General features: G+C 38.7%; 3 protein-coding genes across 5 annotated transcripts; 1 reads left to right on the forward strand and 2 right to left on the reverse strand.

Annotated features, from left to right (window-relative positions):
* The first annotated feature begins 482 nt into the window (after nt 1–482).
* On the forward strand, nt 483–5181 carry LOC137711027 (histone deacetylase 5-like). The gene is made up of 14 exons (XM_068450221.1): nt 483–721; nt 1141–1342; nt 1619–1765; nt 1946–2058; nt 2392–2603; nt 2748–2812; nt 2890–3060; nt 3209–3295; nt 3460–3595; nt 3673–3794; nt 4016–4209; nt 4362–4494; nt 4583–4647; nt 4798–5181. Exons 1-14 carry the CDS (start codon nt 534–536, stop codon nt 4964–4966), a joined length of 2004 nt encoding a protein of 667 aa, XP_068306322.1. The 5' UTR covers nt 483–533; the 3' UTR covers nt 4967–5181.
* Nucleotides 5182–5788: 607 nt separating this feature from the next.
* On the reverse strand, nt 5789–9092 carry LOC137710659 (DNAJ protein JJJ1 homolog). Of its 3 annotated transcripts, none has more exons than XR_011064991.1 (4): nt 7339–9092; nt 6911–6969; nt 6528–6772; nt 5789–5940 (listed from the first exon to the last, which is right to left on the reverse strand). XR_011064991.1 is itself a non-coding variant. In XM_068449744.1 (3 exons), exons 1-3 carry the CDS (start codon nt 9037–9039, stop codon nt 6715–6717), a joined length of 1818 nt encoding a protein of 605 aa, XP_068305845.1. In that variant the 5' UTR covers nt 9040–9092; the 3' UTR covers nt 6356–6714. The 3 variants fall into 3 exon arrangements, 1 of the variants encoding a protein (XP_068305845.1); XR_011064990.1 differs by having other exon boundaries at nt 5789–5946; XM_068449744.1 differs by lacking the exon at nt 5789–5940 and having other exon boundaries at nt 6356–6772.
* Nucleotides 9093–9835: 743 nt separating this feature from the next.
* LOC137710886 (phosphoserine phosphatase, chloroplastic-like) lies at nt 9836–13030 on the reverse strand. Its single transcript, XM_068450041.1, has 8 exons — nt 12917–13030; nt 12572–12809; nt 12113–12245; nt 11925–12032; nt 10926–11019; nt 10630–10779; nt 10502–10555; nt 9836–10234 (listed from the first exon to the last, which is right to left on the reverse strand). The coding sequence occupies exons 2-8, from the start codon at nt 12801–12803 to the stop codon at nt 10109–10111; spliced, it is 897 nt and encodes a 298-aa protein (XP_068306142.1). The 5' UTR covers nt 12804–12809; nt 12917–13030; the 3' UTR covers nt 9836–10108.
* Between the last annotated feature and the right edge of the window lie 933 nt (nt 13031–13963).

The following is a 13963-nucleotide window of genomic DNA, read 5'->3' on the forward strand; positions in this document are numbered from 1 at the left end:
TTCATAAAAGTTAAAATTAAAAGAGAGAATAAAAAAAAGCAAAGATACAAAAACAGAAGAGATTTTTATGGGAAAAAGGTTTCTCGTTGGATTCTTTTTTTGGGAATTCTAGTAATTGCGTGATCATGATTGTTCATCGTACATCGTGCGATCATAAATCGTTTTAAATTTTAAATTAAATATGAATAGTATTTAATGAAAGCTGATCGCACGATAAATGATGAACGATCACAATCACGAAATTATTAAGATCCTAAAAAAAGCTTCCGGCAAGAATCCTTCTCCATTTTTTAGTATGCTGAAAATATGTTCACGTAAGATAATTGTCATAATATAATTAATTGAAAATTTGACAAAATTTTTTTTTAATTAATTTTAGTTAAAAATCGGAATACGCAACGCAAAGCAATTTATTTTCGACGTTTTCTAGACAGCGGATTGGCTGCCCCACTCTTCCCCTTCCCGCTTTCGTGGTCTCAAAGAGACGAGAGAGAGAGAGAGAGAGAGAGAGGGAGAGAGGAGGGAGAGAGAGGATGGAGGTTGCTGAAGATATTGACTGTGAGAACAAAAGTCAGCAGCAGAAGAGGACGAGGAGGGTAGGATTGTTGTACGACGAGAGGATGTGTAAGCACTCCACACCCGACGGCGATCCTCATCCGGAAAACCCCAATCGAATTAAGGCAATCTGGAACAAGCTCCAATCAGCTGCCATTCCCCAGAGGTACACACATTTATATATACATATGTGTGTGTGTATACACACTCATGAGTATTTGGCTGCTGAGAAAATAACAAGAAAAGCGGGGGAAAATCACAGAGAGGAGAAAACTTTACATGTCTTTGTAATACTAGTATTCATTTAGCTTATGAAAGCTCAGTAATTTTTATAAGCTGCTGCATTTACTGCTTTGAATTCCATAGAATCAACTTAATTTCTTGTGTATGGTGCTCAAATGCAATCATACGTTGTCTTGGAATTTAAGGGAAACTGATTCTCAAAGTTTTTTCTAGGTTAAAGTTTTCGTCTTTACAATAACAGGGCTATAATATAAAATGGGATTTGAGCATAAATAAATTTTGTCTTGTGTATGAAAGATATTTGCTAGGTTGGTGATTTTTCGAAATCTGCATTTTTTTCAGGTGTGTTGTTTTGGAAGCAAAAGAAGCAGAAGACAAGCATATCTTGTCAGTTCACACCAAAAAACATGTTGATCTGATTAGGAATGTAAGCTCCAAACAGTTTAATTCACGGAGAAATCGGATTGCATCGAAATTCAATTCCATATATCTCAATGAAGGATCATCCGAAGCTGCCTACCTTGCCGCAGGCTCCGCCATAGAGGTAACTCTTGTGGGCCTGAATTTGTGTTTGTTTGAAGTGATGAGTAGAATTTCCTTACACAATTAAAATATGTGAAACTGTTGATTTCTGCTAATTCCATGATTCCTGTCTTCTTCTGAATTCAACCCACGATTTGCAATTTTATTGCAATTTCAAAGTCAGTTACAAATGAAACTACTTTCACATGTTTCAGTCTAAGTGTGTCTCCTGCAAATAACTTGTGTGTTACTGTTACATTTCAAATTTGTATAACCTCACTACGGGTTCCTTAAATAGGTGGTGGAAAGAGTTGCCAAAGGCGAACTGGATTCTGCCATGGCTATCATTAGGCCTCCAGGACATCATGCGGAACAAAACAAAGCTATGGGATTTTGTCTGTACAACAATGTAGCTATTGCAGCAAGTGTCCTTTTAAATGAAAAGGTATGACCTGCCTTGTAGTTATTCAGAAATTAGAACTTCACTTTTGAGCCTTGCAGTTTCCTTTTATTTTATTTTCTTATAAAACGTGGAATACTTGTTTTGAAAATTCAACTGTTTTTTTCTCATTTATTAATAAAGTTGTCACCTAAGGGCATCATATTCACACGTTCTAATTGACAGCCAGAATTGGGTATCAACAAAATTTTAATCGTTGATTGGGATGTGCATCATGGAAACGGTACTCAAAAGATGTTCTGGAAGGATCCTCGTGTTTTATTCTTCTCGGTTCATAGGTATGCCAGAATTTTGAATTGATACTTGTTCTTTTCCTTGATCTTCTAAGCTTATGTTTTAACATAACAATGTTGAAGTTAGATTCCATCGTATAGTGTTTTGTTAAGATGTGCTGCTTGGGATTCCTTTGTTCTTTTCTTGAATTTAAGTTTCCTACAAGGTTTTTATTTACACTTTTCAAGGGTTCTGTAATTTTCAAATTTATAACTTCTATCATTGTATCAAAAGTTATCACATTGGAGCTTGTAGTATGTAACTTGTTTGGTTGACTTGTCTTGCATAAGATCAAAGTTCCTAATTTTGATGACACTATGGTATTGTGCTTTTTTCAGGCATGAGTTTGGAAGTTTTTATCCAGCTAATGGTGACGGCTTTTATACTATGATTGGAGAAGGACCAGGAGCAGGATACAACATTAATGTCCCCTGGGAAAATGGCCGGTGTGGGGACGCAGACTATTTTGCAGTTTGGGACCATATTTTGGTTCCTGTTGCCAAGGTGTTTAATCCCGACTTAATTATGGTCTCTGCAGGATTTGATGCAGGTTGGTGGGCTAACTTTCTCTGTTTAATGCAGGTTGCACAATGAGTTTTCATTTTATTGTGTGGATAGTTTTGCTTGCAGTAGTACTTATCTTTGATTTCTATTTAAGTATCATAATTGTTAATTTTCAAATTTGTTGAAACAGCTGCTGGTGATCCTGTAGGGGGTTGTCGTGTCACACCATATGGATACGCAGTTATGTTGAAAAAGGTCATTTTACAGTTTCTCTTTTCTCATTAATGTGGCCTTGATTATTGTATGTTTGACATAGTTTTATTGTCTCTCAGTTGATGAGTTTTGCCAACGGAAAAATAGTGTTGGCTTTAGAAGGAGGATACAATCTCGAGTCTATTGCAAGTTCAACTCTTTCTTGTGTTGAAGTTCTGCTGGACGACAATCCTATTCATGGGTCTTCAGAGGCATACCCATTTGAGTCTACATGGCGTGTGATACAAGCGGTATATTAACATTTTGTACCTTTTTGTTTTAATGTTTTTCCTGTACTTTCTGTTGGGTTATCCATTTCTCCTTGTACTTGTTCTACCTGATTTTATTTCTTGTGAGTCAATTCTTTTTTTCTTTGATGCATATGTTATTTTTTTCCAGGTTCGCCGGAAACTAAGTGCTTTCTGGCCATCACTTGCAGATAAATTACCTGAGACGCTAACCAATCAAACAGCTCCTCCAGCTTCAGTACGTTTCCCTTTTCTCTCATCTTTACTTTGTTGTGTATTGCTTCTGGTGGGGTAGTCAATAGTTCTATTTGAACACTCGATTATCTCAAGTCTCTCAGTACTTGGCATCTATTTCTTTTATTTCCCACAAACATTGTTGAGATACTTGTTTTGCAATTCTAGTATATTGTGACCTCAAGCTCTGATTCTGAAGCGGAGGACGACGAAGATCCAAATGTCATATCTAAACATCTTGAGGATATTCTTCAAGATGTTAAAGAGCCCTTCTCGAAGTTGAAACTTGACGGAAGTATTCAAGGTAAATTGATAACTGAGATGAGGAATTGATTTCACTATTTGTTTTAGTTCATATTATGAGCTGTTAACTTAATCCAGATCATGTGGCAAGTAATTCTTGCACCTGGAGGTCAGAGCTTTCAAGGGTCGATATTTGGTATGCCTCTTTCGGATCAAATCTGTGTCTGGAAAGATTTCTCTGCTATATTAAAGGTGGACAGGTAATATGCAATCCCAAAAACTTTTGTTTAATATCATTGTTGAATGTGAAACATATTAAGCATATTATGAGCTTCAGTATTTCGCTTACAGCGGTTTGGTTATAAGCTTATAGTATCATGGATATTAGATAATCAATACTGTGATACTGCCCTTGTTTTCCCTTATCTCTGCTCTTCTTCCGACCATATACGAATGTTGACATCCACAAGATGATTTTCAGATGGAAGGTATGAAAACGCCATTTCTTGGGTGTGTGGACAAAACTCCCCCAAAGGAGATTGTGTGGAAGACTTTCCTTCATCGCTTGTTCTTTGGTCGTGAATCTACAGCTACATGGGGTCCTGGAGGGGTTGCTTTCCTTAATCCCGAAAGCAACATCCTGGATAAGGCTTATATGTGCCTGTATAGAATTACGTATGTTTTCTTGTCACTCAAATCTGTCCTATTGTTTTAACTGCTGCTTGTTGTACAAATCATTTTCTTTCAAACATGACACTTAAAAAGATTGATTCTCCAATTGCCTGAATCAGGCGTAGCTGTATTTTAAACTCGGTTTCCTCTTGCAGGCTTGAGCAGTTTAACGATGTATTGGTCCAGGAAAACGTTGTGAGTTTTCCTGCGAACTCTCCTTTGTTTGACTTGACTGGTTTAGACTCAGTCACTCGTGAGGAGCCGCATTCTCTACAGGTTCAACTAAAGGTAGCTGAACTTGATATGCCTCCTCGTTTTAGAATGATTATTCTTAACTGTTACACTTACGCTATGGATGTGCTCAATTTTGTTTCAGGAGTGTTGGTACAGTAATGTTGTCTACTTGGGCAAGGAGCATGATATTCCAATACTAACAATGACGTATGCATCAAAGATTTCAGTTTTCATCTTCTCTTTCATTTTTCTGTTTTCTTTTTTGTCATTAGTGTTATCTTGTCAATTCACTTGTGAAATCATTACAAGTAGTGAGAACTCAATCCCTTTGGTCGTCTTTCATTTAATACTATGCAGGTGTACAAAATCAGAAATGGATGGCTACAAATCCGGAGAGCTTCCATTGTGTGCTCCGGCCAAAAATTACGTCAACACAATAGCGAGGGGCTTGGTGGAAGGAAAACAACTCTCACAGGAGGCGGCTATGGCTTACTTACAAGAAGCTTCTGTTAAACCATTGGGATGACAACTTTTCATCCTCTCAGCATTTGTAAATCTAGCTCATTTGTATAATTCCTTATGCTGGAAACGGAGATTTATGGCCTTCTTAAGGCCAAACGTGTAGCGTAGTTGAGATGTTCTAGGCGTTAACATTGATACAGTAGTTAGCACCTTAAAAAGTTGAAATGGATCATATTAGTCTCTCTGCCCCTAAGCAGATTATCAAATTAAGATTATCAATTCTTACTATTGTTTACAAGTATTTATTATTCAACAACGCTAACTTCAAAAGATACAGTGCACAAAATATGATCACTTTTCGCCTTTTGATTCGTTAATTTTGTAGGGTTTGGGGTCCGAAGGTGCAATACACTATATTGCAGGGGGTGTGAAAGAAGAGGGCCAGTGGTATTTCAGGGTGGCAAACTAAACGTCTGCCTAAAAACATGAAGAAAAGCGTTTTTTTTTTTTTTTAAATGACGGGAGATTTTTTTTTTTTGCGACGGCTTCCGAGATATAGCAGCGGTTTTTTGACTTTTTGTGACCAAATTATTTTCCTAAAACAGGAAAAGATTTTAGTGACGTGAAAATTTGTCGCTAAATATCTTAACCTGTTGCTAAAAATACTTTTAGCGACGATTTTTCAACCGTCGCTTGTATGTTTGCCGCTAAAGATGGTTTTAACGGCGACCAAAAGACCGCCGCTAAAAATCGTAGAGCTTGAGCATTCCTCCCTGGCTAAAATTAGTACAACGGCTTCGACAATCTCATCACTAAATCGTTCTCCACTCTGTATACGTATCCGTAGTAAATCAAAATATCTAGAACACCACCAAATTACATGATATCAAGCTCACAACACACTTGATGAACTTGGAAAAAGTTTTCGACAAGCCACCCCTTGTAGACGTCATCCGTTTTCTCCAAGAAATTTCACTTCCATAAGCATACGGGCTGAACATTCTCTGTGCACCTTTCCGCACTGCATCCAGCCAGCCGCTGTACCTAAAGTTCACGATATTAGATGGAAATTCGAAAAGCGGTTTGCTATCGAGTCAGACATTCGTTTGCATGAGAAACAGACATTCGTTTGCATGAGCTACATGCTTTATAACGAGATGAAGATTAACGCTCGCTCTCTCTTCTACGATAGCAAACAGATTACTATTGTTGTAGTTCTTCATCACAAAGTGGAGGCTGCCACCAAATTATCTTGCACAAAATACTTCTCCTTGAACAATAAATTTTTTGACACAGTTTAGTTTCTAAACGTTCTACATCTACGTTTAATTCTACCTTATGTTATACCCAATGCAGAGTGCACACTTTGTGCCATATGAAATCATCAACTGAAATGCTTAAACAACATTCCAAAAAGAGTCCAATAAAATTTTCGAACCTCCCAACCATAACATGTTTGCAAGATAAACCGCTTATATTTGAAAACAAAAAATGCCATTGTCTGAACATACAAGTTGCAGTTTGACAAGAAATAAAATGTTAAGCAATTAATTCCTTTTGAGAGCACGTACAGTTGAATTCATAAAAGCTATGAACCAAACAAGGTGACAGCTTCGGATACATACCCTTTATGACAGAAGAGGGTGGTTGTACTTGTATCTGATTACCCAAAGAATGGAATGCTTCCTGCAGAGATTTTTGATTATTTCTGTAACTTATCAAAATGAATGAATCGCTGCCGACCAATGTCGCAAGACTCTTTCTATGCTTGACAATTTAATCACATCTGGTTAATATTCAGCAACTGTTCCCTCATCGATATTTCAGCTTCGCATGTCCAGTGTCACCCAAATGCATATGTAACTTGTTTCTGTCATCATAAAACCATCCAAATACAACTAATCAATATCTAATATCATGTAAAGCTGCAGTACATAACTGCCAGTCAGATGTCAAGGCCAATCAACCAAAGGTGGAAGCAAGAATGCATCAGAAGAAACATTATTACCTTGATTCGAACTCCTCTCCACATGTATCACATACGTTGCCAGTATTCTTCGATGCTCCCTGCTTTGGGATATAACATCAATTAGTGAACGGAACAAAGCAAGAATGAGCAACAAAGAATAACATTGCCAGTATTCTTCGATGCTCCCTGCTTGATTTAACAACTGCTAGGTCTCATTAATAAAAAGTACCACACATTACGTGGAAAAGTTAAATATCCAATGAGACCTAACGGTTGTTAAATCAAGCACCCGGATATGATACCTAACAAAAAACTTCCGATAATGCATTTTGAACATACAATACATGCAGTAAGGATATAAGCATTCAATCTGAGTTTCAAGGTTACGAACTCAACAAGCGAGTAGATTATACACATTATGGTATTTGGTGAAGCAGAAAAGCGAATTCAGAAAGCAAGAACTTTACCTTAGCTTTCTTCCCTTTAGATGAGTTCTTTGATTTGTCGTTTGCCTCTTTCTTCACCTTCTCTTTCTTATTGACCGCTTTGCTTGAGCTCTTCTTCTTTTGTGCCAACAGTTCATCCCCTTTATCAATACTCTCATTTTCCACAACAGAATGATATGTGGATTCCTTCATAGTAGAATTATCTTGTTCATTACTCTCCTTATTCTGACCACCGTTGTTTTCACTTTTATCAACATTATTAGCTTCACCACCATTCTTCTTACTCCTCTCTTTCCTGGCTCCTCCTTTCCTTCTTGCGCTCTTCCGGTTATTATATTCCATAAACTCAGCGTCATCGTCATCATTCTCCACACGAATATCATTAACCAAGATATCCTCAGGTTCAACCCTAAAAGATACCTTTTTCTTACTCTTTCTCCCGGTCACCATTGCTTTGAGAACACCCATTTCATCTTCATCTTCCTCACCATCCAACCCAACTGCCTCTTCAACCTTTTCGCTCCCATTTTCAACACCAAATTCGCGCAACTCATCCTCCAGATCACTCCCTCCTACCCCATCTTCCTCCTCCCCAATCTTCAACCCCACTCTAATCTCCTGAACTAATTCATCAACATCGTCAAGCTCACCCCTTTCTTCACCCTCTCCCTCCAAAACGTCTTCATCATCAACTTCAAGCTCTTCATCCCCAACTGACTCTCGAAACTCTGCAATTTTATCACGATGCTTCTTCGACTGCTCGTGATTCTTCCACTGCTTCTCACTCTTAAACTTCTTCCCACACACCACACAATACAATTCCTTCCTCCTCCTCTCCTCCTCCTCGTCCTCCTCCAATTCCTCAACCTCATTGCCTCCTTCCTCCTCCTCCTCCACTTTCGCCCACTCCGGCTCCTCATACGCCATAGCCCTCTCCAATTTCTCCTTCTCCAACTTCTTCTTCCTCTCTCTCTCCTCCTCGCTTTTCCTCACCCTCTCCTCCTCCTTCTTCAGCATCATATCCATCACCCTCTTGTCCCTCTTCTTCACAAAATCTGCCAATCCCCGCACCGTTTCGTTGAACTCTCTCTTCGCCTTCTTCCTCACCTTCTTGTTTTCCTCCTCCATCAGCCTTCTCGACTTCCGGTTCGGACCGGCCAACACATCATACATGTCCTCCCAACAAAAATCCATCACCGTACAAAATCCTGCCCAGTAGTTGTAAAACGCGGTGACCTGCACGTACGGACTCTCTAAATTCCCCATCGCTGGGGCTTCACGCACGGTGTCCAACCCTAACCCTAATTTCCTAGCAAAATTGAGCTCATTGGCGTAGATTTTGTCGAAGACATCGGAATATACCTTATAAAATCCGCGGCCGGAGTCGGAGTAGCCGGAGAAGACGGTGGTGGAGAAGAAGGGGAAAAGATTAGGGATGCCGGAGCCAGAGCCCGAGGCGGCCGATCCACGGTCGGAGAAGAGGATTTGGGAGCGGTGAGAGTCGTACCAAGCTCGCTCTTTGGGGTCGGAGAGGACCTCGTACGCATGTGCCAGCTCCTGGAACTGGGCCGTGGCTTCGGACTGGGACAAGCCGGACTGGACTAGCTTGTCCGGGTGGCGCTGGAGAGCGAGCTTCCTGTAAGCCGACCGGATCTCGTCGGCGGAGCAGTCGCGGGGGAGACCTAAAACCTCGTAGTGGCACCGCCTCTCCGACGCCGCCATATTTTTTCAGTTGTTTGCCCAAATCGTGGAATTTTGACAGCTTCACGTCTTGAGTTATAACAAGGGTACTTATGTCTTTGTATACAAGGACACGGATTATATACGAAGTCCCGCTGAGATTAGGGTTGGATGAAACGGACAACAAATTCAAAGGCTCAAACCACTAAATAATCGACAACTTATATAACACAAGTATATTTAATCTGTGTTATGTATTAATGAAATAAACATACGTAGTTAAAAATTTAAATATCTTATTTTGTGGGCCTAGGACGTCAGCATGGTTTTCATATCACGGGATGTATTAATTTATACTCGTAGGTGAGAGATTTGAAATTCAAATATCTTCGATTACTTTGAGGTGAATCAATACAAAATTATTATGATTGGTTTATTAGTGACCTAGTCCAAATTTCTAGAGTGAAATATTTCATGATCTTTTTTCTTTGACAAACGATAAGATAATCATACTAAATTCATTTGAACTACGAAAATGAGAAGATTCGAACTTGAGTCCGAGGAATGCTTGAGCAAGAATAAGAAATTTCAAAAAACAAAATTGAAGAAGGAGAGGATCGATAAGACGATATTGACTCCTCCATGTAAGAATCGCATGTAGTAGTAAGTATCAAAACAAAAGTTTTGACTGAATTATAAGGAATGACGATATTGACTTATGGCTCTCATATTCAAGGATTATAGTCAATTTTTAATTTCAGAAATCATCTTGCTTAGATGGGTTTCGTAATTCGTTCTCCCTATATATAAGATGTATTTATTCTACAGGAATTCAATGTATAAATACTCCAATAACTTATATAAACTTTAACCTTAGCATCTTTTGTGTAGTATTTTCCAATTCACACTACAATCCTTTCACTCTCAAACGGCTTCCTACCAAAAACCCAAATACACACTTCCTTATTCATCTTCCGACGAGTTTTACACGCCGGAAAGCATATCACGCGGTACAAATTAGAAAAATGTTACAGTTACTATACCAATGCAGCAGCGCAGGCAGCGTAACGAAGAAACAATACTACAAAATAAAGTATAATCTCGGGCTGAATTAATCCAAGGAACGTATCAAGTCTTGAAAATTGAAAACAAGCCAATCAGCCTTAGCCGCAACAGCCTCGCGTAGTTGAACACCAGCATAGCAAATGAATAAGTCAGCACCTCCGGGCTGGCGTGCCTGGATACAGGGACAAGTGATATTAGATGAGAGTTTCATGTGTAAGCTTAACCAGCCTGAAAGAGTTTGCTTTAAGTGACAGATCGTACATCCCGATCCTTCCTTTCTTATGCCCGAGAATATCAGACTGGTAAAGAATTCTTATATTTCAAGGCTCGTTGAGCATGATTATGTTTTAGCTGTTACATTTAATAGTTTACGAGAGGCAGAAAACAAAAACACAATTTGCTTCAGGATTAAAGTTTGGACGTTTGAGTGAATAATTACCTCGAGATCAGTCGCACCATCCCCAATCATGACTAATTCCTTGTAATTGTGAGCCTGGATAACCAGTTTTAATCAGCTTTGGCAACATACTTGACAACGAAAACATTGAGCAAACCTGTAAAACCAACCTTCCTTATTTGTTGGACAGCGGTGGCTTTTCCACCACTCCTTGAAGTGGGCTCCTTTTTGTCAAACCCCAGAAACTCTCCAGACGTTCCAAACAGTAGTTGATTAGCAAACACGTTTCCCGTTGGTATATCAAGAATCGCCGCTACAGGCTTCAGAAGAAATTACTTAGTATTAAACGTTGTCAGTTTATTCTCCATCACACGTTAATTCACTAGGCTATACACTGCCATGATAAAAGAGATAAAGCAAAGTAGCAATATAACAAAGACACTTGTTAAGTTATTCAGCAGCATACTTTGATCATTTGACGGAAGCCTCCAGAGACCAGGTAAACGTCGGTGCCTTTAGCCTTCAGCTTCTTGACTAACTCAACTATGCCAGGAGAAAGCCTACATAGAATTAACACCATGACTAGATTCAGAAGATTTTTGGTCATCAAATTGCCAAAAGTACAAATAATAAGCAGACCCTAAACTACTTTATTTCTACGCTTTTACTGATATCCTTAGAAGTAACTATTAGAAAGTCATTAAAGCAATCTTTGTTGTCGGTATGACAGTTTAGGAGCCATCTTTATTGGAAAAATTTGGCCATTATACTCAATGGCTTGGCTTGAAAGAAGTACACCAAAATTTTTACTCAACTTCAGAATTCCAGGTCGAGGACAGTTACAACTTATAACTCTCTCCCTCCCCCTCCCACCCTCAGTCACTCCCTCCAATTCCCCCTTTTTTATGTCCATTTTCGGAAACCTGAATTCGTTCTGTGGACAAGAAATCTTCAAACAGAGCAACAGAAGATTTCAAGTAAAAACTTTTCATGTTTAGATACGACAGATATGACAGACATGGCAGTCGACGTTGTCCCAAGCTGACAATGTTATAATATAAATAAATAGACTGGGGAAAACAATAAAAGCAATGGATAGCCCGAATGCAGGCACATACTATGAGGACAAACTTTAATAGCACATAATCGAATCTACTTAACCAAATAATGTGTTTGTTTGCTGTAAAGCAGAAGCTCGCAGCAGATACAAAAGAAAATAATCCAGGATTACAGCCCTATACTTTATATGATATCATGTGAATATCTCGCATCCATCTTTTGCTAATAATTGAAATATTTTCATCCTAAACTAGTCCTAACTTGTGTTTTCAGAGTCTATAAAAAGAAAAATAAGTTTAACAAGACTAAAAGGCATGCTGAAATTAAGCAAACAAGAAGGCAACATAAACTAAAGACAATTAAAATGAAGCCGGCATGCAGTCAAGACAATTTAGAGTCATCATACTTTGCAGGGTTCTTTTCGAGAAAATCTTGAACTTGAGATAGGGAAGGTTTGAACAAAGATAGTCTAGCAGCCAAAGCCTCCTCAAAAGGTACTGAACCACCCATTGCCCTGCCAAGGATGAGAACTGCGGTCAGCCAAAAATCCTAGAGTATGGAACAAATGAAAGGAATTCCAATAACAACTCTAACCTAGCAGTCCATTCTGCAACAGCCTTTCCAGCTCCACAATGCTCTGCAAGTTCATCAATGCCCTCATCCAGGCAAACTGTGCTATCCACATCGAAGCACACCGCATCAGCATTTCTCCATACATCAAGAACCTCTATAGACATTAAAACAACAACCATCACCCAAGGCCATATGGCTCTTTATTTTTCTTAATCTCAACGGTCAATCGATAAGCTCATAGCCTCATACTCAATTCTCCAGTGTCTGAGCATCAACTTCATACTTATTTTCAGTGTATCGATTCGATGATCCCACAAGAAATACGGTCACGCTTTCTACCAACTAAGCGTAACGTTTCTAAGACAAGTTTTCCACTCCCACAAATCAAACTTACCATATTAGATACGCATTTCTTTTTCCCTCAAACCAATTACACCTCGGATGCAAATAAAAGTTCCCAGATTCAATCAATCACATTACCTTTGGATGGTAGCCTGTTGCCAGAAGGGCTCAATGTGGCTTCTAATGGTTGAGCTGAAGCAGCAATCGAGTTCCGTAATTTGGGATGTTGTCTCATTCCAACTTGACCTCTGTTTCGATACAAGCGTCTTGTAAATTGCACTGAAGATGCAGAAACAAAAGAAAGGTGCTTCTGCTTCAAATGAATACGAACTGGGGCGACTCGCGACGATGCAGCCACCAATCCCTCCATGGAAATCTGCTCCCAACAAATCATCAAACAATAATCATAAAGAAATATCCCTTAAAAACCAAAACTTGAAAACATAAATGGAGTAGAACACAGAAACGGTAATTGGAAATTACCGTTCTTGCTTTGTTTCTGAGATCCCTCTTTTGCTGTTGATTTTTCTGGAGCTCCCTCCTTCCCACCTTTTCAATGGTTGGTGGGAATCTCTGTCATGTTGTTGGTTTTTTTTTGTTGGTGGTGGTGGCGTTGTTTCTGTCTATGTTTTTGGGAATGGGGTGTTTGCTAGTTTAGCCCAATGATGGTGGGTCAAGACCCAACCCAACTTAGGTCCACAAGATGGGTCAGCCAAGCTAGACCAAGTTTTTTATGGGTCAACCCAATCCAACTCAACTTGTGATTTTAATTCGTATCAGAAAAGGGCTCATTTGAGTCTGCTCTATAGAAAATACTTTTGCTCGTGGGTGTTTTTGCTAGAGGTACTTTCATTAGACACGCATCGGGATTTTTATTAGAAGACAAAGTGTTTCGTGAAAAATCACTTTGTTATATGAACGAAAAGTTACACTAAGTTTTGGAAATTGGTATTAGTACTCCAAAAATCTTATTTTGCACTCCAAACTTTCTATAATTATAAAGAAAAATACATTTGTGAGAAATGTAAAATGAGAATTTTAAAGTGCTAATAACGATTACTTGAGTTTTTCTGTAAAAAACGAAAATAGATATTTGGAAAATTTGAATGAACAAACTACAATTAAATTCTTTTTTTCACATCCTAATCTGGCATGAGTTATATGAGCATGATCTTGATCTGATCTGCTGTCCAAAATAGTCAGGCTAATTGTGTTTATTTTGTTTTGTATGAAAGCATATATGGTAATATGGGAACACGATCCTCTCCATGTTCCTTTCATTTGGATCCTTCAGATCCTTCAATACTGTCTGTTCAATCGAAAATCGAAAGGCCTGGAAAACGATTAGACAATCTTAAGACCATCTCTAACCGAAAAATCCAAAAAGTCATGCTAAAGGGCTCGTGGGCCACATTGAACAAAAAATGACCAGCCCAAAGCAGCTAGCTAGAATTCAAATTGCAACAACTAGCCGTTATTTTTTAATTTTTTTACAAATTTTTTTTATTAAATTCTATTTTTTTTCTTATA

This window comes from Pyrus communis, chromosome 12, assembly GCF_963583255.1.
Source record: "Pyrus communis chromosome 12, drPyrComm1.1, whole genome shotgun sequence".
Classification (NCBI taxonomy): domain Eukaryota; kingdom Viridiplantae; phylum Streptophyta; class Magnoliopsida; order Rosales; family Rosaceae; genus Pyrus; species Pyrus communis.